The sequence below is a fragment of the Gigantopelta aegis genome, chromosome 8, assembly GCF_016097555.1.
Source record: "Gigantopelta aegis isolate Gae_Host chromosome 8, Gae_host_genome, whole genome shotgun sequence".
Classification (NCBI taxonomy): domain Eukaryota; kingdom Metazoa; phylum Mollusca; class Gastropoda; order Neomphalida; family Peltospiridae; genus Gigantopelta; species Gigantopelta aegis.
This window is the reverse complement of record NC_054706.1, coordinates 32,832,110-32,857,379: the sequence shown is the minus strand read 5'-3', so window position 1 is coordinate 32,857,379 and position 25,270 is coordinate 32,832,110. Positions and strand designations below refer to the sequence as shown.

Genomic DNA, 25,270 nt, shown 5'->3' with positions numbered 1-25,270 from the left:
TAACAGAGACTTTTTGACGACTGTAATTACATATAAAATATTTGTTTTTGCATAAAATATTACTGGCTGAATATTAAACGTGATTCTGACCGTTCTAATATTTGTATTAGGTTAAATTTCATTTTATTTGCTAAAATATATTTTTTCGTACGTACGAAATTATTTGAACACAAAATCTAGTTTGGGCTTCTTACAAATATTAAGACGACCAGAAACACATTGAATATACAGACACTGATATTTTAAACAAGAAAATATATTTAATATGTAAGTTTAATCGTAGAAATATTTTATTAGTCGGAAACATCTTACAATGCAGTAAACTCAGGAATGTCCCTTTAAAGCATTTCGTTTTTGTTTTATTTTTCAGGTGTCGTCTTTTATGTTGCTGTGTTGCATGTAATAAAAACAATCAAAATGCATTTACAGATATTTCCAGACTTGTTGCAGAATTCTTCAAGGTAAAAGTATTGAATAATATTTTAACAGCTATCAGAGATCAGTCATATATTAATTCACTTTAAAGTATACAATCTTAAAGAGTGGTGGGTGTTAGTACCCCCAGATTCAGATGCCTGATAATTTGTTTGATTGAATTTGGAGTTCCAAAGTCGTCATTCATGGATCCTAATGTTAATTAATTACACCTAGTGTTACCTAACTTTTGTATCATCTAGAATCAATGTTTTAAATGTACTCATTTAAAATAAAGAGCGTCTTTATTTTTTCAGGATGTTGATTTAGTCCCAACTGATATAGCAGCAGGCCTGTTACTTGTCTTACGGCAACAGCGATTGGTCAAGGAAAGTCTTGGAGCTGTCATAGTTGATGTGACATCATCAGAAAGGGCAGAGTCACAGAGAGCTGATGGGCAGTCTCAGCCAATGAGAAATGGAATGATTGGCTTCACCCGCCCAGAGCTGTGGATGAATATTAAACTGATGAGCTACTATATGAAATTTGCTTTAGCTAGTTATGGATGGCCATTTTATATATACAGTAACATGATGACTGGAATTTGTAAAGTGGCAACACGGTGCAGGTAATATTAATGCTTTGATCTATTCCTTCAATATTTTTCTTTTTTTCAATGTACCAGTATAGCCTTTTTTTCCCCCTAAGTTACTAAATTGAATAGTGTTAATTTATACAATAATGAACTCTTATACTTTTCATGAATAGGATGGTTTGTTTATGTGTCAATTTAAAAATCTCTCTATATATCTATAAATATTATTTTATATGATTATTGTTAAAGTTTTATATTTGTTTATTATTTGTTTTAAATAATACCAACAATTATGATAGTTGGTGTGTATGACAGACAGACAGACATATAAGAGAGAGAGAGAGAGAGAGAGAGAGAGAGAGAGAGAGAGAGAGAGAGAGAGAGAGAGAGAGAGAGAGAGAGAGAGAGAATTACAAATGCAAAAAGAGAGATTAAGAAATACAGAGAAAAAAAGGAGAATGACAATGATCAGTCAGTTTTCTCACGTTAGAATTTAAATATTATATAGCAATATTGTTTTAAACACCAAGATGCAGATTAGCATTTAAAGAAGTTTGTAGTTATGATTTAGTTTTAGACAGTGATGTTTTCATTTTGTTTAATGAAGATGCTGTGCGTGTGTGCGAGCGCCGACCAGCAGTCACTGTGACAACGTGTGTGAGTGTCACACTGCCGCTGTTCGTAGAATCACAGGACTGCAGCAACAAGATCTTGTGTACGTCTGCTTCCATAACAAAGTGAGTCACACTGTCAGATCAAATGAAACATTTATATACTTAATATCTGTCATTGAGAAAATAGTATTTGAAGCATACTGAACTCCATTGAACATACACCAGTCAGATTTAAAAATAATAGATTTAACAGATTTTTTATGATTAGATGTACATATATTCTTGTAAACAATAATTAACCCACAATTTGTGAACAATTTGCAGGGTTATTGTGTGTTTTATAGACACCTCACACATGCAATAGCTATAACACAAGTTTGAAAACAGGGTGGTATATTTTCGGTACAGAGTTCGGTACATATGATTTGTTACAGAGCTTTCTTGTAACAACAATAGTTTTTGAATGTACAGTTGAATCCCATTGGCTCGAACCCCATCGGGGCTCAAAAAAGTGTTCAACCTATTGGTTGTTCGACCCAACCATTCGGTCAACAACGTGTACCTGTAACTTGGAACTTCGTTTTTAGTTCGAGCATTGCGGTGTATTTGACCCTTCTGAGTTTGACCCAACGAGATTCTACTGTAATATATTAAAATTCTTTGATTAATGTTCTGTTAAAACAAGAAATACATAAAATATGTATTTTGTTACAGATCTTTTTATGAAAAGCAAAAATTGTTTAAGCATTTTAAATCTTTTGATTTAATCTTTGATCAAAACAAGAAATGTGGATGTTAAAATAATCAATTAAAAAATAGTATGCCCGAAGTGACACATCTGGTTAAATCTAAAACATGTTAACACAAAAACAATATTTTGGCTAGTTTTTTTTAAAAGTCCTGGGTATATGGAGCTCACATGATTGAAAATACCATTTTTACTAAACTAAATGTTTTTGTTTTGACAACTTTATTTATAAGAAGGCAATGGTCCGATAAAAGATTTAATTTTGATATTACAAAAATACATACCTGTAAACTAAAAATAAATAAGAAAAAGTAGCACTAGTATAGTACGTTTTTATCTACATTCAGAAAAGTGCGATACTAAATAACATACATGCTGACTTGATTGATTGATTGATTGATTGAGGACCTGGTTAAAGCTGGAGGGTTTTATTTTATGGGAGGCAGTAACATGACGTCGATAATAGGACCTACCATTTATTGTGACTTACCGTAATAAGAAAGGCAAGGAATGGTTGCTTTTATTTACTTATATTACATACTTTAGACTTGTATTTACATGTATGTTGTGGTATTGTCATGGGCTCTTGTTCAATGTTTATTTTTAAAGATTTCTTATTGTATTTTTGTTTTTTGTTCCAGTGTAAAGAGATTCCATTCTTTGTTGCAATTGATCGCAGATATAACTCAGTGGTGATTGCAATTCGAGGAACACTCTCTCTTGAAGTAAGTCACTAGCCTGATGTATTTATGGTTCAACATATCTGTCTTTGGCCTACATATTTGTCTTGAGTATTAGAAATAGAACAAACAAGACATTTATTGGAGTACCTTTCTTCTAAAAGCATATTTACATGTACCATTTAAAAAATGTAGCCAAATGTATACATATTTTGGAAAAGGTATTTTAAATATTTTAAATATGAAATATCTGTCAGACACAAACAATATTTGGATGTGTGTTGGGTAAAGGTTTGCATTTTCAGATGAAATAAGTGGCTTATGAACAAGCTTTCAATGAGCAAATTAAATTTTAATTGAAGAAATTGTTGGTTGTATAAAAAATAAACAGTATATATGCTTCAATAGTCAGTAGCACATTTTACAGTCATGGGTGTGGTCTGAGCTATCTCTACTGTCTATCTCTTAGTATGTCGCATGATACTTAACACCTAATTATTATCTGAATAAGTGTTCTTCAAGTTCTTCACTATTCATCTGTGACTGTGTATAATGCAAGTAGTCACTGTCGATGTCACCTTAGGGTCATTGCCAGGGTGAAGTCAAGCTGGTCAAAGGTAAGTTTTGGCTCACATGAGTCCTGAGTATAGTGAGATCTTCTGTTCGTAGGATGCCCTCACAGATCTGTCTGCAGAGTCTGTGTCTGTCGATATCGCGGGTGTACCGGACGCGTATGCTCATGCTGGGATGATGGACTGTGCGCGATACATCAAGTCTCAACTAGACAACTTGGATCTCCTTGGCAAAGCGTTTGGATCACTGCAGGTTAGTGACTTCTTTATAGGGTCCAAAACCAACTGCATAATTTGGTTCCAACTGACTTGTGTTAGAAGCCATCTCTTAAATAGGCCTCATGTTTAAGGTGGCTGTTTAATGCAGGTTTGAGATGACTAAAATTAATTCACATATGTTTGTGTATTTAAGTAATACTTGCATTAAGAAAAATCAAACATTTAATACAGTGTCATTCATAGGGTGAAAAGATACATAATTAATGGACATATTAAGGATATTTAATGATGATAAATGGTTTAACGTTCCTCGTCGGTGGGCCCATTGGGCTATTTCTTGTTCGAACCAGTGCACCACGACTGGTATATCAAAGGCTATCCTGTCTGTGGGAAAGTGCATGTAAAAGATCCCTTGCTGCATTAGAAAAAATTGTAGCGGGTTTCCTCTAATGACTACGTGTCGGAATTACCAAATGTTTGACATACAATAGCCAATGATTAATTAATCAATGTGCTCTAGTGGTGTCGTTAAACAAAACAAACTGGAACTTTTTTGGGGGGCTTAACGTGCTCATATACCACAGAGGTTTCGAGCACGCCCACCAATCCAGAGTCCAGTCTCTGATGTGATTGGGACAGAAGGGGGATATTTTTAGTTTTTTGTCAAATATAATTTATATCACATGAGTCATGTTTGCCTGATAAATGTGATATGGAATTGTTGACATAATGAAATATCAGTTCCTGCTAGTGACTCGTATCAATTTTATTTCACTGTTATGTTCAGATTTGTCACTGACTGTTGCTCATCCTGATTGTTTGAATTAGCAGATTATGATGACCTGATAAAGCAAAGTCATATCCTGCTACATACACATGGACATCACATCTTCAGATAGTCTACATCAGAAAACTGTTTACTTGACATGGGTAATCATACAGTGTTGCTGAAATAAACAGGAATAATATCCCCCACCCCACCCCACCCCTCAAGTTTTGATGCATAACAGGATAGATGTAATAACCAGTTAATGATGTAGGATATTGGCTTTATCCTGTTCAGGCAGAAAAGGAAATCCCCCATTCTTACCTTCACAGATAAGCCGATATCCTGTATCATTAACATGATACTCTGTATTTAACAAAGCATGTTATTTACAGGAAGGATCTCGCCTGGTGATAACAGGACACAGCCTGGGAGCAGGAACAGCCGCTCTTCTTGCAGTCCTCCTCAAACCGGTCTGTCCAAACCTAATTTGTTTTGCGTATTCGCCACCAGGAGGTTTGATGAGGTAGGATCAGGTTACTGTGGTTTGTGTCATTAGTTGAAGTACATCATGATTTTCAACTGAACAGTAGCTCCAAGATAACAGTTTTATGATCGTCACAAAAATGGTAGTTAATAAATTTTTAAAATGGGTCTGTCCATTCCATCCATCGAGCCTTATGTACTTTCTTTCTTTCCACCTTCCATCTATTCGCCCATTCATTCAAATGTCCATCCACCCATGCTGCCATTTATGATTCATCCAATCCATCCATCCATCTATATGTACTTCCCTCCTTCCCTTCTTCTCTCTCTCGTTCCATCTATTTGCCCATCCATTCATCCGTCCATCCATCCATCCATCCATCCATTTTTGTCCGTCAATCCATCCATACATCCATACATCTAATTATCCATCCACCCATCCCATCCCATCCCATCCCATCCCATCCCATCCCATCCCATCCATCCATCCATCCATTCGCCCACCCACACATTCATCCACCCATCCATCCATCTGTCCATCACTCACCCTGTATTGGAAGTGAGGAACAATGTAAATAATGGAAATTGCAATATTTTAAATTAATATGAATCAATGCATTTTAATACACCAGAGTAACACAGGGTACTCTAACCACCAGCATTTTGTTTTGTTTGTTTCAGTCCATCCCTGAGTCATCACGTCCAGTCGTATGTGTGTTCGGTGGTGGTGGGTAAGGACCTGGTTCCCAGGCTGGGGATGCCAACCATGCATGACTTGAAGCTGAAAATACTCCGAGCAATTCACGACTGCCAGCTGCCAAAGGTGGAGTAGTTTTTGAATTTTTAAATAAATGTGCGTGAGATATATTTCCATTTTAATGATGACAGATCTTATAAACTGAAACATTATTCATTTATTTCGTTTTCAGTCATCGTAACTAAATAAAGTATACTTTAAATTAGGATTTGTTTTTTACCACTTTTTTTTACCATATTAGAAGATAGTGTTTTCTGTACAATTGATATGAGGATATTGTTTAAATTACACATTGAATTTTACGATTAACATCTTCATAAAAAGAAAACCCATGCAAACTGGTACCACATTATAATAAATAACATTTCAGGTATATTATATGCTAAATATTAATTTTAAATTATTGATGTTAAACAAGATTCATAAACAATGATTAATTTTGTATATTTACAGTACAGAATTCTAGCTCAAGGTTGCATCCATATCATCTGCAGCTGTTTATCATCTCAGCAGGATGATGACAGTGATCAGCAAAGACGTCGTCCTCTTCTTGAATCATCTGAGTCTAACTACATGACAACCAGATCTGACGAAACACAGGTGATCTAATACAGCTTTTATATGTGTGTCAACATGTACTGCTTAGAGAGTATGAGATACAAATTTACTTAGTTTTTTTTTTTCAATCCCATTAACCCTTCTTAAAAGGGTAAGGAAAGAAAATAATGTTTGTTTAATGACACCTCAGCATATTTTGATTTACTACAGCTATTTAGTGTCTACGTTATAACTATTTCAACGCTTGGTTGAGAGAAAGTGAGAGGAATCTGTTGCCACAACACAGGCTGTTTTAACACTGATAAAAAACAGCAAAGAATTTATTTAGTGTCTACGTTATAGCTATTTCAACGCTTGGTTGAGAGAAAGTGAGAGGAATCTGTTGCCACAACACAGGCTGTTTTAACACTGATAAAAAACAGCAAAGAATTTTATTTAGTGTCTACGTTATAGCTATTTCAACGCTTGGTTGAGAGAAAGTGAGAGGAATCTGTTGCCACAACACAGGCTGTTTTAACACTGATAAAAAACAGCAAAGAATTTATTTAGTGTCTACGTTATAGCTATTTCAACGCTTGGTTGAGAGAAAGTGAGAGGAATCTGTTGCCACAACACAGGCTGTTTTAACACTGATAAAAAAACAGCAAAGAATTTATTTAGTGTCTACGTTATAGCTATTTCAACGCTTGGTTGAGAGAAAGTGAGAGGAATCTGTTGCCACAACACAGGCTGTTTTAACACTGATAAAAAACAGCAAAGAATTTATTTAGTGTCTACGTTATAGCTATTTCAATGCTTGGTTGAGAGAAAGTGAGAGGAATCTGTTGCCACAACACAGGCTGTTTTAACACTGATAAAAAACAGCAAAGAATTTATTTAGTGTCTACGTTATAGCTATTTCAACGCTTGGTTGAGAGAAAGTGAGAGGAATCTGTTGCCACAACACAGGCTGTTTTAACACTGATAAAAAACAGCAAAGAATTTATTTAGTGTCTACGTTATAGCTATTTCAACACTTGGTTGAGAGAAAGTGAGAGGAATCTGTTGCCACAACACAGGCTGTTTTAACACTGATAAAAAACAGCAAAGAATTTATTTAGTGTCTACGTTATAGCTATTTCAACGCTTGGTTGAGAGAAAGTGAGAGGAATCTGTTGCCACAACACAGGCTGTTTTAACACTGATAAAAAACAGCAAAGAATTTATTTAGTGTCTACGTTATAGCTATTTCAACGCTTGGTTGAGAGAAAGTGAGAGGAATCTGTTGCCACAACACAGGCTGTTTTAACACTGATAAAAAACAGCAAAGAATTTTCTTTTAAGCAGGGCAGTACATACATACTATGGCTTTTGATAAATTAGTCTTGAGGTACTGGCTCCATATTCATAAACGTACTTAAGTCAGTGTATGATACTTATCTATGTACTTTAAATATGTACTTAGGTATCATACATTGACTTAAGTACGTTTATGAATACGAAGCCTGGACCCTTCGCATCTCAGGCAAGTTATTTGTTATAACATCATATTGTAACCATTTAATCATTGTGCTGGGGTGCTATTAAACATTCATTCCACTTCCATTTAATTAGGTACCGGGTAGCCTTTATTTTGTAATCGGCTGTAAAATCACTGCATTGCTCATGCTCTGCCCCAGGTTGGGCCCCTGGCTTCCCAGAGATCGAACCCCGGGGCGGACATGCTCGAAACCTCTGTGGTATATGAGCATGTTAAAAACTTATGCAACGCAATTACTCATGCTCATTCTTGTATTCAGCTTATTGTTTTAGTAAAGATATTGAAATTTTTATAACATTTGAAAGTTGTTGGATTTTTTTGAGAGAAAGTGGTATTGTTTTTGTTTTTTTAATTTGACAAGTTGATGTATAAACTTGTTATGAAATACCTTTGTTGAGAATTTTTATACCTTTTTGTTGTTTAGCCTTTACAAAGTAAAAAAGGCGACATATGGGTATTTTAAGGTGGTGACAGTGGCTGTATCAACTTTTGCATTTAGCTCAACATTAAAGTTTTGCATGTAGCTCCATTTTTTACAAACTGTAAGTCCTATATCAGTGAATGTGATTTATAGTTGCATCTATGAATGTTCATCACAATGCTTGTTTAAAAAATGAATTAATTAGATTTTAAAAAAAAGTTTAATTGATAATTTTGGGGGGGAGTTTGATAATTTTTGTTAAACATGCATTGAGATGATGAACTTCTATAGATAAAACAGTGAGAAATATGGAATAAGTTTATGGTAGGTGAGACATTTAATTGTGTAGAATTGTGATATCATTACATTTATGATGATAATAAATATTCTTCTTTTGTACATGCAGCGTGACAGGAGTATGATGGTAAATTTCAGTTTTTATGTGTTTATGGTTTTAATGATAATATCTATGCATGTTAGGTATCATGATTTCGCATCATGGGATATAAAGTTACAGGTATCTTTTGAAAATATTGATGTGCTGAAACCAATGTGCCAGTTAAATAATAGACCAACAGAATTTTTTTTTTTTTTTTTTTTAATTTTGAAATTATTAAAACATTTTTTTTTTTAAAGTTATTTAATAGTATATTAAAAATAAATATGTTTGCAAAAAGAGGAAATAAACACCTGTTAACCTTTAGTCAAGAAAAAGCAGGAGGTGTGTGTTGAAAAAGCAGGAGGTGTGTGTGTTGAAAAAGCAGGAGGTGTGTGTTGAAAAAGCAGGAGATTTTGTCAAAAAACAGGAGATTTTTTAAATGCTCACAATTTAACACAAGTTTTTAAAAAGTATTACAATAAGTTATATGAACATGACATTGGTGCCTATCAGTGGACTATGTCACATGATAATTGGTAACAGACATTCGGTTCCGTGATTTTGGTGACAGGCTACCAACATGCTACCACAAACATTCAATTTTGTGAAATCCGGAGGCCTCTTATTGACGCTATAGAAGCATGTATTAACCAATTTAGTTTGATGAAATGTGGGACTATTATAAGTATTACTAACAATAGTAGCTTTAGTTTATGGTGTTGCTGATTGTTAGGAAAGCATGTTTTGGTGGGAGGAAGTGGATTAGAATGCAGGCATTTAGTTTTGTATTTATATTTATCAGTAATAAAGTTCACGTTTTGACATTGCTGGATGTACGTCATTATTTTAACTCAACAAAAAAACCAACGAACTGTATATTCATAAAATAAAAATATTTTTATGTTTCATGATTTTTGTCTGCATGTCATCATAACTTCTAAATAGTTGTATAGTTTATAATTTATTTAACCAGACAATATTAAAGAGACTGTCCTGAGTTTGCTGCCATTGTGACATATTTCTGACTACTAGAGCCTTTTTAACAATTAAATGGGTTTTTTTAAAGTATCAGTTTTAGTATATCCATTGTGTTTTTAGTTGTTCTAATGTTTGTAGCAGTCAACACTGGATTTTATGTCCGAAAATTACAAATTTGGAAGTAAAATTAAGTTTCAGCTGCTACCAACATCAGGACAACCAGAAAAATATAGAGACAGTGATATTTTAAACAAGAAAATGTATTTGGTATATCATTTTAGCTGTTGTCTTAACAATGATAGCAAACTTGGGACATTCACTTTAATAGACTTACACTTTAAAAAATTAAGCTTTTGAACATTAATCACTACTTTTTAGCCTTTATTTAAGGATTATCTGTTATTTCTTTTACGTTCATCGGGGTATGAACAAAAAAATCATCCGCAAACTGTGTGAATCGTCGAAGTCGTTCTCACATAAGTTTGCAGATAATTTGTTTTTGTTTATACCCAGATGAACGTAAAAGGAAATAACAGACAATACTTATAATTAAATTTGAAACATACTAATAAAGTTCATATTTTATTTTTATTATTTTTTGTTGTTGTAAAAACAATAATGTTCAGTAAGACAAATTACCAATATAAAATGATGTCATCAGTTATGACGTTCCCTGACAACACAAATTTTACATTAATCGAGAAATGAACAAACTTCTGTTTCTATGGCTGGACCAATGGGATGACGTTATATTGTAAAGAATATAACGGAAATTTAATTATCCATGCTTAACAGTACATGTAGTAGCACTGGGTCAAGGTCATCTGTTAACGGTTCAGTTCTTTACCTCTATACATATGTCATACATATGTCACTGTATTTATTACTCATTATGCACTACTGTCTATTAAATAATCCAGTAGATACTTGTTTCTGTAATTTAGTCTTCCTGGTAGATGTATGTATATGCAGCTGGTTTTAATACACATATATGCACACTGTGGTGTTCTGGAAATAATAAATTGGTTTTTGTTAGTTACTTTGAATCAGGAAAAAGAAATCCTGTGTGATCTTTGCGTGTTTGTTGACCGCATACATTTATATACAGATCCATTTGGTGTAAGATAAAACAAAGACATTAATTAATTTAGTGTGAAACCCAGAATGTGGTATATATTCTATAATAACATACATAAACTTGGGTATATACATGTACATTGTAAGTGAAAAAAAAAATATATGGTTGGTAAAATCACAGCATATTGAAGTTAATTGTTTAAATACATTGTACTTATATCTGTGTTTTTATGTATTACAACAGTATAAGATATATAGTTTATGACCCAAGAATTTGGCTTTTTTATTTGCTGGTAAAGTATGTAAAATACATGTATGATCTTGTACTGTGTCAGTGCACTGTTAATTCAACTCTAACTCACTCTCTCTCTCTCTCTCTCTCTCTCTCTCTCTCTCTCTCTCTCTCTCTCTCTGTCTCTCTGTCTCTCTCTCTGTCTGTCTGTCTCTCTCTCACTCTCATTTTCGCTGTAACCCTTAGAATTTTTACGTTTAATTATGCAAAATGTATCAAGATAATACAAACTGAACCTTGGTTGTGATGAAGATTTATTTATTTATTAAACTTAGTATTAAATGGTGAGTTGGTCTTTGATAGTTGATATGTTGTTTCATACTTATAACTATGTTTTTATGTATTACAACAGTATAAGATATATAGTAACACAAGCTTATGACACAAGAATTCTGCTTTTTTATTTGCTGGAAAAGTATGTAAAATACATGTATGTATATTGTACTGTGTCAGTGCAGTGAATTTCGACATGTTTGTTTTCTGCAGGACGTGTTGAGGGATGCGATAGCGAGTGAGGAGAACGAGGAGAGAGAGTGGCCAGCCATGTTAGCCCCAGGCCAGGTTCTCCACATCGTCGAGGTCTCCGAGGACCAGTCAGTATTATGTTTTATCCTTTAACTTACCCATCATATCATTGTCATAAGGGGCGGAGGGACGTAGCCTAGTGGTAAAGCTAGTATTATGTTTTATCCTTTAACTTACCCATCATATCATTGTCATAAGGGGCGGAGGGACGTAGCCCAGTGGTAAAGCTAGTATTATGTTTTATCCTTTAACTTACCCATCATATCATTGTCATAAGGGGCGGAGGGACGTAGCCCAGTGGTAAAGCTAGTATTATGTTTTATCCTTTAACTTACCCATCATATCATTGTCATAAGGGGCGGGAGGGACGTAGCCCAGTGGTAAAGCTAGTATTATGTTTTATCCTTACCCATCATATCATTGTCATAAGGGGCGGAGGGACGTAGCCCAGTGGTAAAGCTAGTATTATGTTTTATCCTTTAACTTACCCATCATATCATTGTCATAAGGGGTGGAGGGACGTAACCCAGTGGTAAAGCTAGTATTATGTTTTATCCTTTAACTTACCCATCATATCATTGTCATAAGGGGTGGAGGGACGTAGCCCAGTGGTAAAGCTAGTATTATGTTTTATCCTTTACCTTACCCATCATATCATTGTCATAAGGGGTGGAGGGACGTAACCCAGTGGTAAAGCTAGTATTATGTTTTATCCTTTACCTTACCCATCATATCATTGTCATAAGGGGTGGAGGGACGTAACCCAGTGGTAAAGCTAGTATTATGTTTTATCCTTTACCTTACCCATCATATCATTGTCATAAGGGGTGGAGGGACGTAACCCAGTGGTAAAGCTAGTATTATGTTTTATCCTTTACCTTACCCATCATATCATTGTCATAAGGGGCGGAGGGACGTAGCCCAGTGGTAAAGCTAGTATTATGTTTTATCCTTTAACTTACCCATCATATCATTGTCATAAGGGGTGGAGGGACGTAACCCAGTGGTAAAGCTAGTATTATGTTTTATCCTTTAACTTACCCATCATATCATTGTCATAAGGGGCAGGAGGGACGTAACCCAGTGGTAAAGCTAGTATTATGTTTTATCCTTTAACTTACCCATCATATCATTGTCATAAGGGGAGGGACGTAGCCCAGTGGTAAAGCTAGTATTATGTTTTATCCTTTAACTTACCCATCATATCATTGTCATAAGGGGCGGGAGGGACGTAGCCCAGTGGTAAAGCTAGTATTATGTTTTATCCTTTAACTTACCCATCATATCATTGTCTAAAGGGGTGGAGGGACGTAGCCCAGTGGTAAAGCTAGTATTATGTTTTATCCTTTAACTTACCCATCATATCATTGTCATAAGGGGCGGGAGGGACGTAACCCAGTGGTAAAGCTAGTATTATGTTTTATCCTTTAACTTACCCATCATATCATTGTCATAAGGGGTGGAGGGACGTAACCCAGTGGTAAAGCTAGTATTATGTTTTATCCTTTAACTTACCCATCATATCATTGTCATAAGGGGCGGGAGGGACGTAACCCAGTGGTAAAGCTAGTATTATGTTTTATCCTTTAACTTACCCATCATATCATTGTCATAAGGGGAGGGACGTAGCCCAGTGGTAAAGCTAGTATTATGTTTTATCCTTTAACTTACCCATCATATCATTGTCATAAGGGGAGGGACGTAGCCCAGTGGTAAAGCTAGTATTATGTTTTATCCTTTAACTTACCCATCATATCATTGTCATAAGGGGTGGGAGGGACGTAACCCAGTGGTAAAGCTAGTATTATGTTTTATCCTTTAACTTACCCATCATATCATTGTCATAAGGGGAGGGACGTAGCCCAGTGGTAAAGCTAGTATTATGTTTTATCCTTTAACTTACCCATCATATCATTGTCATAAGGGGCGGAGGGACATAGCCCAGTGGTAAAGCTAGTATTATGTTTTATCCTTTAACTTACCCATCATATCATTGTCATAAGGGGCGGAGGGACGTAGCCCAGTGGTAAAGCTAGTATTATGTTTTATCCTTTAACTTACCCATCATATCATTGTCATAAGGGGAGGGACGTAACCCAGTGGTAAAGCTAGTATTATGTTTTATCCTTACCCATCATATCATTGTCATAAGGGGCGGAGGGACGTAGCCCAGTGGTAAAGCTAGTATTATGTTTTAACTTACCCATCATATCATTGTCATAAGGGGCGGAGGGACGTAGCCCAGTGGTAAAGCTAGTATTATGTTTTATCCTTTATCCCATCATCATTGTCATAAGGGGCGGAGGGACGTAGCCTAGTGTATTATGTAAAGCTAGTATTATGTTTTATCCTTTAACTTACCCATCATATCATTGTCATAAGGGGCGGAGGGACGTAGCCTAGTGGTAAAGCTAGTATTATGTTTTATCCTTTAACTTACCCATCATATCATTGTCATAAGGCGGGAGGGACGGTTTTATCCTTTAACTTACCCATCATATCATTGAAGGACGTAGCCCAGTGGTAAAGCTAGTATTATGTTTTATCCTTTAACTTACCCATCATATCATTGTCATAAGGGGCGGAGGGACGTAGCCCAGTGGTAAAGCTAGTATTATGTTTTATCCTTTAACTTACCCATCATATCATTGTCATAAGGGGTGGAGGGACGTAGCCCAGTGGTAAAGCTAGTATTATGTTTTATCCTTTAACTTACCCATCATATCATTGTCTAAAGGGGTGGAGGGACGTAGCCCAGTGGTAAAGCTAGTATTATGTTTTATCCTTTAACTTACCCATCATATCATTGTCATAAGGGGCGGAGGGACGTAGCCCAGTGGTAAAGCTAGTATTATGTTTTATCCTTTACCTTACCCATCATATCATTGTCATAAGGGGCGGGAGGGACGTAGCCCAGTGGTAAAGCTAGTATTATGTTTTATCCTTTAACTTACCCATCATATCATTGTCATAAGGGGCGGGAGGGACGTAGCCCAGTGGTAAAGCTAGTATTATGTTTTATCCTTTAACTTACCCATCATATCATTGTCATAAGGGGTGGAGGGACGTAGCCCAGTGGTAAAGCTAGTATTATGTTTTATCCTTTAACTTACCCATCATATCATTGTCATAAGGGGCGGAGGGACGTAGCCTAGTGGTAAAGCTAGTATTATGTTTTATCCTTTAACTTACCCATCATATCATTGTCATAAGGGGCGGGAAGGACGTAGCCCAGTGGTAAAGCTAGTATTATGTTTTATCCTTTAACTTACCCATCATATCATTGTCATAAGGGGCGGAGGGACGTAGCCCAGTGGTAAAGCTAGTATTATGTTTTATCCTTTAACTTACCCATCATATCATTGTCATAAGGGGTGGAGGGACGTAGCCCAGTGGTAAAGCTAGTATTATGTTTTATCCTTTAACTTACCCATCATATCATTGTCATAAGGGGTGGAGGGACGTAGCCCAGTGGTAAAGCTAGTATTATGTTTTATCCTTTAACTTACCCATCATATCATTGTCATAAGGGGCGGAGGGACGTAGCCCAGTGGTAAAGCTAGTATTATGTTTTATCCTTTACCTTACCCATCATATCATTGTCATAAGGGGCGGGAGGGACGTAGCCCAGTGGTAAAGCTAGTATTATGTTTTATCCTTTAACTTACCCATCATATCATTGTCATAAGGGGCGGGAGGGACGTAGCCCAGTGGTAAAGCTAGTATTATGTTTTATCCTTTAACTTACCCATCATATCATTGTCATAAGGGGTGGAGGGACGTAGCCCAGTGGTAAAGCTAGTATTATGTTTTATCCTTTAACTTACCCATCATATCATTGTCATAAGGGGCGGGAGGGACGTAACCCAGTGGTAAAGCTAGTATTATGTTTTATCCTTTACCTTACCCATCATATCATTGTCATAAGGGGCGGAGGGACGTAGCCCAGTGGTAAAGCTAGTATTATGTTTTATCCTTTAACTTACCCATCATATCATTGTCATAAGGGGCGGGAGGGACGTAACCCAGTGGTAAAGCTAGTATTATGTTTTATCCTTTAACTTACCCATCATATCATTGTCATAAGGGGTGGAGGGACGTAGCCCAGTGGTAAAGCTAGTATTATGTTTTATCCTTTAACTTACCCATCATATCATTGTCATAAGGGGCGGGAGGGACGTAACCCAGTGGTAAAGCTAGTATTATGTTTTATCCTTTACCTTACCCATCATATCATTGTCATAAGGGGTGGAGGGACGTAGCCCAGTGGTAAAGCTAGTATTATGTTTTATCCTTTAACTTACCCATCATATCATTGTCATAAGGGGAGGGACGTAGCCCAGTGGTAAAGCTAGTATTATGTTTTATCCTTTAACTTACCCATCATATCATTGTCATAAGGGGTGGAGGGACGTAGCCCAGTGGTAAAGCTAGTATTATGTTTTATCCTTTAACTTACCCATCATATCATTGTCATAAGGGGCGGGAGGGACGTAGCCCAGTGGTAAAGCTAGTATTATGTTTTATCCTTTAACTTACCCATCATATCATTGTCATAAGGGGTGGAGGGACGTAACCCAGTGGTAAAGCTAGTATTATGTTTTATCCTTTAACTTACCCATCATATCATTGTCATAAGGGGCGGAGGGACGTAGCCCAGTGGTAAAGCTAGTATTATGTTTTATCCTTTAACTTACCCATCATATCATTGTCATAAGGGGTGGAGGGACGTAACCCAGTGGTAAAGCTAGTATTATGTTTTATCCTTTAACTTACCCATCATATCATTGTCATAAGGGGTGGAGGGACGTAGCCCAGTGGTAAAGCTAGTATTATGTTTTATCCTTTAACTTACCCATCATATCATTGTCATAAGGGGCGGGAGGGACGTAGCCCAGTGGTAAAGCTAGTATTATGTTTTATCCTTTAACTTACCCATCATATCATTGTCATAAGGGGCGGGAGGGACGTAACCCAGTGGTAAAGCTAGTATTATGTTTTATCCTTTAACTTACCCATCATATCATTGTCTAAAGGGGTGGAGGGACGTAGCCCAGTGGTAAAGCTAGTATTATGTTTTATCCTTTAACTTACCCATCATATCATTGTCATAAGGGGCGGGAGGGACGTAGCCCAGTGGTAAAGCTAGTATTATGTTTTATCCTTTAACTTACCCATCATATCATTGTCATAAGGGGCGGGAGGGACGTAACCCAGTGGTAAAGCTAGTATTATGTTTTATCCTTTACCTTACCCATCATATCATTGTCATAAGGGGTGGAGGGACGTAGCCCAGTGGTAAAGCTAGTATTATGTTTTATCCTTTAACTTACCCATCATATCATTGTCATAAGGGGAGGGACGTAGCCCAGTGGTAAAGCTAGTATTATGTTTTATCCTTTAACTTACCCATCATATCATTGTCATAAGGGGCGGGAAGGACGTAGCCCAGTGGTAAAGCTAGTATTATGTTTTATCCTTTAACTTACCCATCATATCATTGTCATAAGGGGCGGAGGGACGTAGCCCAGTGGTAAAGCTAGTATTATGTTTTATCCTTTAACTTACCCATCATATCATTGTCATAAGGGGTGGAGGGACGTAGCCCAGTGGTAAAGCTAGTATTATGTTTTATCCTTTAACTTACCCATCATATCATTGTCATAAGGGGTGGAGGGACGTAGCCCAGTGGTAAAGCTAGTATTATGTTTTATCCTTTAACTTACCCATCATATCATTGTCATAAGGGGCGGGAGGGACGTAGCCCAGTGGTAAAGCTAGTATTATGTTTTATCCTTTAACTTACCCATCATATCATTGTCATAAGGGGTGGAGGGACGTAGCCCAGTGGTAAAGCTAGTATTATGTTTTATCCTTTAACTTACCCATCATATCATTGTCATAAGGGGCGGGAGGGACGTAACCCAGTGGTAAAGCTAGTATTATGTTTTATCCTTTACCTTACCCATCATATCATTGTCATAAGGGGCGGAGGGACGTAGCCCAGTGGTAAAGCTAGTATTATGTTTTATCCTTTAACTTACCCATCATATCATTGTCATAAGGGGCGGGAGGGACGTAACCCAGTGGTAAAGCTAGTATTATGTTTTATCCTTTAACTTACCCATCATATCATTGTCATAAGGGGTGGAGGGACGTAACCCAGTGGTAAAGCTAGTATTATGTTTTATCCTTTACCTTACCCATCATATCATTGTCATAAGGGGTGGAGGGACGTAGCCCAGTGGTAAAGCTAGTATTATGTTTTATCCTTTAACTTACCCATCATATCATTGTCATAAGGGGCGGGAGGGACGTAGCCCAGTGGTAAAGCTAGTATTATGTTTTATCCTTTAACTTACCCATCATATCATTGTCATAAGGGGTGGAGGGACGTAGCCCAGTGGTAAAGCTAGTATTATGTTTTATCCTTTAACTTACCCATCATATCATTGTCATAAGGGGCGGGAGGGACGTAACCCAGTGGTAAAGCTAGTATTATGTTTTATCCTTTAACTTACCCATCATATCATTGTCATAAGGGGTGGGAGGGACGTAGCCCAGTGGTAAAGCTAGTATTATGTTTTATCCTTTAACTTACCCATCATATCATTGTCATAAGGGGTGGAGGGACGTAACCCAGTGGTAAAGCTAGTATTATGTTTTATCCTTTAACTTACCCATCATATCATTGTCATAAGGGGCGGGAGGGACGTAACCCAGTGGTAAAGCTAGTATTATGTTTTATCCTTTAACTTACCCATCATATCATTGTCATAAGGGGTGGGAGGGACGTAGCCCAGTGGTAAAGCTAGTATTATGTTTTATCCTTTAACTTACCCATCATATCATTGTCATAAGGGGTGGAGGGACGTAACCCAGTGGTAAAGCTAGTATTATGTTTTATCCTTTAACTTACCCATCATATCATTGTCATAAGGGGTGGAGGGACGTAACCCAGTGGTAAAGCTAGTATTATGTTTTATCCTTTAACTTACCCATCATATCATTGTCATAAGGGGAGGGACGTAGCCCAGTGGTAAAGCTAGTATTATGTTTTATCCTTTAACTTACCCATCATATCATTGTCATAAGGGGTGGAGGGACGTAGCCCAGTGGTAAAGCTAGTATTATGTTTTATCCTTTAACTTACCCATCATATCATTGTCATAAGGGGCGGGAGGGACGTAACCCAGTGGTAAAGCTAGTATTATGTTTTATCCTTTAACTTACCCATCATATCATTGTCATAAGGGGTGGAGGGACGTAGCCCAGTGGTAAAGCTAGTATTATGTTTTATCCTTTAACTTACCCATCATATCATTGTCATAAGGGGAGGGACGTAGCCCAGTGGTAAAGCTAGTATTATGTTTTATCCTTTAACTTACCCATCATATCATTGTCATAAGGGGTGGGAGGGACGTAGCCCAGTGGTAAAGCTAGTATTATGTTTTATCCTTTAACTTACCCATCATATCATTGTCATAAGGGGGGGAGGGAGTAGCCCAGTGGTAAAGCTAGTATTATGTTTTATCCTTTAACTTACCCATCATATCATTGTCATAAGGGGTGGAGGGACGTAGCCCAGTGGTAAAGCTAGTATTATGTTTTATCCTTTAACTTACCCATCATATCATTGTCATAAGGGGCGGAGGGACGTAGCCCAGTGGTAAAGCTAGTATTATGTTTTATCCTTTAACTTACCCATCATATCATTGTCATAAGGGGCGGAGGGACGTAGCCCAGTGGTAAAGCTAGTATTATGTTTTATCCTTTAACTTACCCATCATATCATTGTCATAAGGGGCGGAGGGACGTAGCCCAGTGGTAAAGCTAGTATTATGTTTTATCCTTTAACTTACCCATCATATCATTGTCATAAGGGGCGGGAGGGACGTAACCCAGTGGTAAAGCTAGTATTATGTTTTATCCTTTAACTTACCCATCATATCATTGTCATAAGGGGTGGAGGGACGTAGCCCAGTGGTAAAGCTAGTATTATGTTTTATCCTTTAACTTACCCATCATATCATTGTCATAAGGGGTGGAGGGACGTAGCCCAGTGGTAAAGCTAGTATTATGTTTTATCCTTTAACTTACCCATCATATCATTGTCATAAGGGGTGGAGGGACGTAGCCCAGTGGTAAAGCTAGTATTATGTTTTATCCTTTAACTTACCCATCATATCATTGTCATAAGGGGCGGGAGGGACGTAGCCCAGTGGTAAAGCTAGTATTATGTTTTATCCTTTAACTTACCCATCATATCATTGTCATAAGGGGTGGAGGGACGTAGCCCAGTGGTAAAGCTAGTATTATGTTTTATCCTTTAACTTACCCATCATATCATTGTCATAAGGGGCGTAGGAGGGACGTAGCCCAGTGGTAAAGCTAGTATTATGTTTTATCCTTTAACTTACCCATCATATCATTGTCATAAGGGGTGGAGGGACGTAGCCCAGTGGTAAAGCTAGTATTATGTTTTATCCTTTAACTTACCCATCATATCATTGTCATAAGGGGTGGAGGGACGTAGCCCAGTGGTAAAGCTAGTATTATGTTTTATCCTTTAACTTACCCATCATATCATTGTCATAAGGGGCGGGAGGGACGTAGCCCAGTGGTAAAGCTAGTATTATGTTTTATCCTTTAACTTACCCATCATATCATTGTCATAAGGGGTGGAGGGACGTAGCCCAGTGGTAAAGCTAGTATTATGTTTTATCCTTTAACTTACCCATCATATCATTGTCATAAGGGGCGGGAGGGACGTAGCCCAGTGGTAAAGCTAGTATTATGTTTTATCCTTTAACTTACCCATCATATCATTGTCATAAGGGGTGGAGGGACGTAGCCCAGTGGTAAAGCTAGTATTATGTTTTATCCTTTAACTTACCCATCATATCATTGTCATAAGGGGCGGAGGGACGTAGCCCAGTGGTAAAGCTAGTATTATGTTTTATCCTTTAACTTACCCATCATATCATTGTCATAAGGGGGCGGAGGGACGTAGCCCAGTGGTAAAGGGACGTAGCCCAGTGGTAAAGCTAGTATTATGTTTTATCCTTTAACTTACCCATCATATCATTGTCATAAGGGGCGGGAGGGACGTAGCCCAGTGGTAAAGCTAGTATTATGTTTTATCCTTTAACTTACCCATCATATCATTGTCATAAGGGGTGGAGGGACGTAGCCCAGTGGTAAAGCTAGTATTATGTTTTATCCTTTAACTTACCCATCATATCATTGTCATAAGGGGTGGAGGGACGTAACCCAGTGGTAAAGCTAGTATTATGTTTTATCCTTTAACTTACCCATCATATCATTGTCATAAGGGGAGGGACGTAGCCCAGTGGTAAAGCTAGTATTATGTTTTATCCTTTAACTTACCCATCATATCATTGTCATAAGGGGTGGAGGGACGTAGCCCAGTGGTAAAGCTAGTATTATGTTTTATCCTTTAACTTACCCATCATATCATTGTCTAAAGGGGCGGAGGGACGTAGCCCAGTGGTAAAGGTAGTATTATGTTTTATCCTATAACTTACCCATCATATCATTGTCATAAGGGGCGGGATGATGATCTAGATGTCAAAGCCAGACCGTCCACTGAAATTAACACTACCAAATCCGATTTATATTTAAGTTAATGTCTTTTAAATCTGTTTTTTGAGGAAGTGTAAGAAATAAGAGTACAACACTTGTGTTCGTTAGACTTTAAAAAACCCATACAACTGGGGACGTAATCCAGTGCTAAAGTGTTTGCTCAATGCATGGTCGGTCTGAGATCGATCCCCGTCAGTGGGTCCATTGGGCTATTTCTCGTTCCAGCCTGTGCACCACGACTGGTATATCAAAGGCCATGGTATGTACTACCCTGTCTGTGGGATGTTGCATATAAAAGAACCCTTGCTGCTCATGAAGTAGTGACAGCAGGTTTCCTCTCTCAATATCTGTATGGTCCTTAACCATATGTCTGACGCCATATAACTATAAATAAAATGTGTTGAGTGCGTCGTTAAATAAAACATTTCTTTTTTTCCATGTCATAAACCCATGTGATTTAGTATATTAATCCGGTCAATAATGGTATACAAATTTGCAAGGTATCTAGATAATGTGTTGCTGTGGATGGGCCATTTGCTTACAAGCCAACAAGACCTGTATACCTAAGAGTAATGTTTTCAAAAATTTAGTTAAAATGCATGTCATCAAACTAATTTGTGCTAATCGTGATGACATCACATTACCGATGGCGGTGATTTTAGTACTGTGATTTACAATTTTTTTAATTAAATGTTATTTTAGAAGTGTTATAGGATAAATAGAATTTGCTACTCGTGTTTTTTAACATGTAAAATATCAACCTCGTCTAGTTAATCGGTATTTGTCTCAGCAGAGACTCAGTGGTTGATATTTTCCATATTAAAAAACACTTGTGACAAATCCTCTATATATCACAGACAAATCTCACATCACCTTTGTTACCAGTTCTTCTGAATAAACCTGAATAACCGGTCATTGTAGTTTATCAAAGTTAAAGTGCAAGTTTGTTTTGTTTAACTACACCACTAGAACACATCTCAGAGGAAACATTTTTCCATTAGCAGCAAGGGATATTTTATATGCACTTTCCCACACACAGGATAGCACATACTAGTCCCTAACCCTATCCCTGGTTAGGATGGGAGAAACCCCACTCAGAGATCCTCTGATGCAAGCACCTCAGGCGAGAGCTCTACCAACTGAGCTATACCATGTCCCATTTAACGTATCATACAACCATACTATTTGTGACCCGATAACACCTATCTGATAATTCAGAGTGATAACATGTCACCTGATAACATCTGTGTTGCTACTGTGATAACTTTGGCATTGCTATGTGTTATTAGGTCACTAGGAAATAAATTAGGTGCATTTTTCAAACATTCACTTCCAGCAATAAATGCTGAATGGCATAAATAAATAAAGTATGTTTTGTTTAAAGCACATTGATTCATTTATCATTGGCAATTGGATGTCAAACATTTGGTAATTCTGACATATTGTCTTAGATACATTTTAGGAAACCTGCTATATTTTTTTCATGAGTAGCAAGGGATCTTTTATAAGCACCATGCCACAGACAGGATAGCACATACCACAGCTTTTGATACATCAGTCGTGGTGCACTGGCTGAAACAAGAAATAGCCCAATGGGTGCACTGATAGGGATAGATCCCAAACCAATTGCCCCCAAACCAATGTAGTCACTGACGGGAATTATTGTTGATCCACCGGCCTCGGTGGCATCGTGGTTAGGCAATCGGTCTACAGGCTGGTAGGTACTGGGTTCGGATCCCAGTCGATGCATGGGATTTTTAATCCAGATACTGACTCCAAGCCCTGAATGAGTGCTCCGCAAGGCTCAATGGGTAGGTGTAAACCACTTGCACCGACCAGTGATCCATAACTGGTTCAACAAAGGCATGGTTTGTGCTATCCTGCCTGTGGGAAGATCCCTTGCTGCCTGTTGTAAAAGAGTAGCCTATGTGGCGACAGCGGGTTTTCTCTAAAAAACAGTGTCAGAATGACCATATGTTTGATGTCCAATAGCCGATGATAAGATTAAAAATCAATGTGCTCTAGTGGCATCGTTAAATAAAACAAACTTTACTTTTTATTGTTGATCCCAAGTTAAAATGATGTTTTGTAAATAGCGTGTCATAATCTTCCATAACAATTTTGTTTCAGAGTGTGCTGTGGCCAGCCATCGTACTCTGCTATGTGGGTGAAGTCTGAAGACTTCAGTGAGATCATCATCAGTCCCCGGATGTTGTGGGATCACTTCCCGGACGTGGTCATGAAGGCTCTAGAACAGCTGGAGGACAGGAACTACGTCCCTCGTGCCACACAAGTGTCGGGACCAAGTGCGTTGGCGTGAGCCTGTCTGCTGATCTTTATGATCGGTCACTGGTGCTAGACAGTCACTTAAAACATCCACCACTGGTTTAAGTCTATAGACAGTAACTGTTGTTAATGATCCATCACTGGTTTAAAATGGTCTACAGTAACTCTTGTTAAAGGAATACTCGCACAAGGCTTTTAGACTGGTATGCATATTCAGCAGTATATAATGCACATTACTGCCTAATATTGACAAGTATATTATTATATTTAATTAATAAAATGGTTAAATATGACGGCTGTTATATATAATGGCCACAGCCATTTTGTACCATCCCTCTGGCAAGCCGGGGGTTACGTAATATTTAACGCGTCACATCAGGAATTAGTCTTAGAACTGAAGAAACAAACGTACCTGATTTTGCACAATGTTCTGTAATAATATGCATTCCAGTAAGCCAGCAATAAGTAGATAATATTTTAGAATACAAAATAAACCACCACTGCCAAAGTGTCGAAATAACTGTATCTTGTTTTGTCCATACATTAACCCATGTACTGAAATGATAAAAGGAGTGTTTTCTTAGTTAGTTGGTCTATGCATTCAGTGGCCTCCACCTGTACCAGTGGTATTGTTTAACATCATAGGATATTGGGAAATACCTGCCACCCCTAAAATGGTAATGGACATTATCAGCCATCATGCTTTATTACTGTAAATCATTCTGTAAAACTCTTGATTAAGTCTAAAATCACAGAACTGACCAATTACATAGTCTCAAAGAAAAGAACATTATCACTTGGGTATCATGAGTGGTCATTTTTGTTCCAATAGGCCTAATAGTATGCATTTTTTCTTTGGATTTTTTTTAAAGAGAAAAATACTATAACCCCATTTCATTCTATTAATGCAAATTGAAATGTATTTAGTTAAATAGTTTATTATTATATTATCAAGTCATTTATGTTGTTTTACAAGTCGGGTTGATGAAAGCAAAGCACATTGTCCTAAATTATTGCATTTGTTTACACTGTGCATAACAGGAGTTGGTAGGAGCAGACATCACTTCACCCCAAGCTAGAGTACCGGACGCCATGAAAAAAAATAAAAATGGCTGCCCCCAGTTAGCAGGAATAATCACGTTTTTTATTAACTCTAAAATTACGCATTTTTCATTTCTTAAAGTGTCAGTATATGTTGGTTGTCTGGGTATGCATCTTTCCAACACATCAGGATTATATTTAAGTTTAGTACCCCTTTAATGATCCATCACTGGTTTAAAACTGTCTACAGTAACTGTTGTTAATGATCCATCACTGGTTTAAAATTGTCTGCATAGGGATTATTGTACAAGCTTGTGTGTCATACTGATTTTATGAAAAAAGTGTCAGGATTCTTGTATTGCCCGAGTGAGAGCGAGGATAATACATGAATCCTAACACAAGTTTCGTGAAATTAATACTACTCATATGTGAGTATAATACTTTCTTTATTATTCATATTCATATTATATATGAATAGTAAGGACTGTGTCAAAATGTTTCGTCAACTAGAAGAACACTAGACGAAATGATGTCACTTTTAGAAAGGATGTTAGTTTGGTAAGCAAGGTGATCTTCCATTTATAGAAAATTATATCTAATGACCAACCAATGACAACACAAAATAGTTACAATGAATGCTACTTTATTAATAAAAAAAGAAAATGTAATTACAAATTTCACATAGGCTACACAGAGCTAAGACTGGGGAAGCAACGTCATGTTATGACGTTGCTTCC

The 25,270-nt window shown here is 37.1% G+C and overlaps 1 protein-coding gene across 2 annotated transcripts in view; it reads left to right on the top strand.

The window, feature by feature from the left end:
- Window positions 1-24,275, top strand: part of LOC121378261 (diacylglycerol lipase-beta-like) — a 28,568-nt gene extending 4,293 nt beyond the window's left edge. The window contains exons 3-13 of one of the 2 annotated variants that reach the window (XM_041506337.1): window positions 371-461; window positions 732-1,042; window positions 1,617-1,746; window positions 3,013-3,096; window positions 3,721-3,876; window positions 5,004-5,134; window positions 5,776-5,917; window positions 6,305-6,451; window positions 8,756-8,773; window positions 11,562-11,668; window positions 23,337-24,275. In XM_041506337.1, coding sequence (XP_041362271.1) covers window positions 371-461; window positions 732-1,042; window positions 1,617-1,746; window positions 3,013-3,096; window positions 3,721-3,876; window positions 5,004-5,134; window positions 5,776-5,917; window positions 6,305-6,451; window positions 8,756-8,773; window positions 11,562-11,668; window positions 23,337-23,526 — 1,507 coding nt within the window. In that variant the 3' untranslated portion in view covers window positions 23,527-24,275. The remainder of the gene's footprint in view (window positions 1-370; window positions 462-731; window positions 1,043-1,616; window positions 1,747-3,012; window positions 3,097-3,720; window positions 3,877-5,003; window positions 5,135-5,775; window positions 5,918-6,304; window positions 6,452-8,755; window positions 8,774-11,561; window positions 11,669-23,336) is intronic. The other variant, XM_041506338.1, reaches the window with a different exon arrangement.
- Window positions 24,276-25,270: the final 995 nt, after the last annotated feature.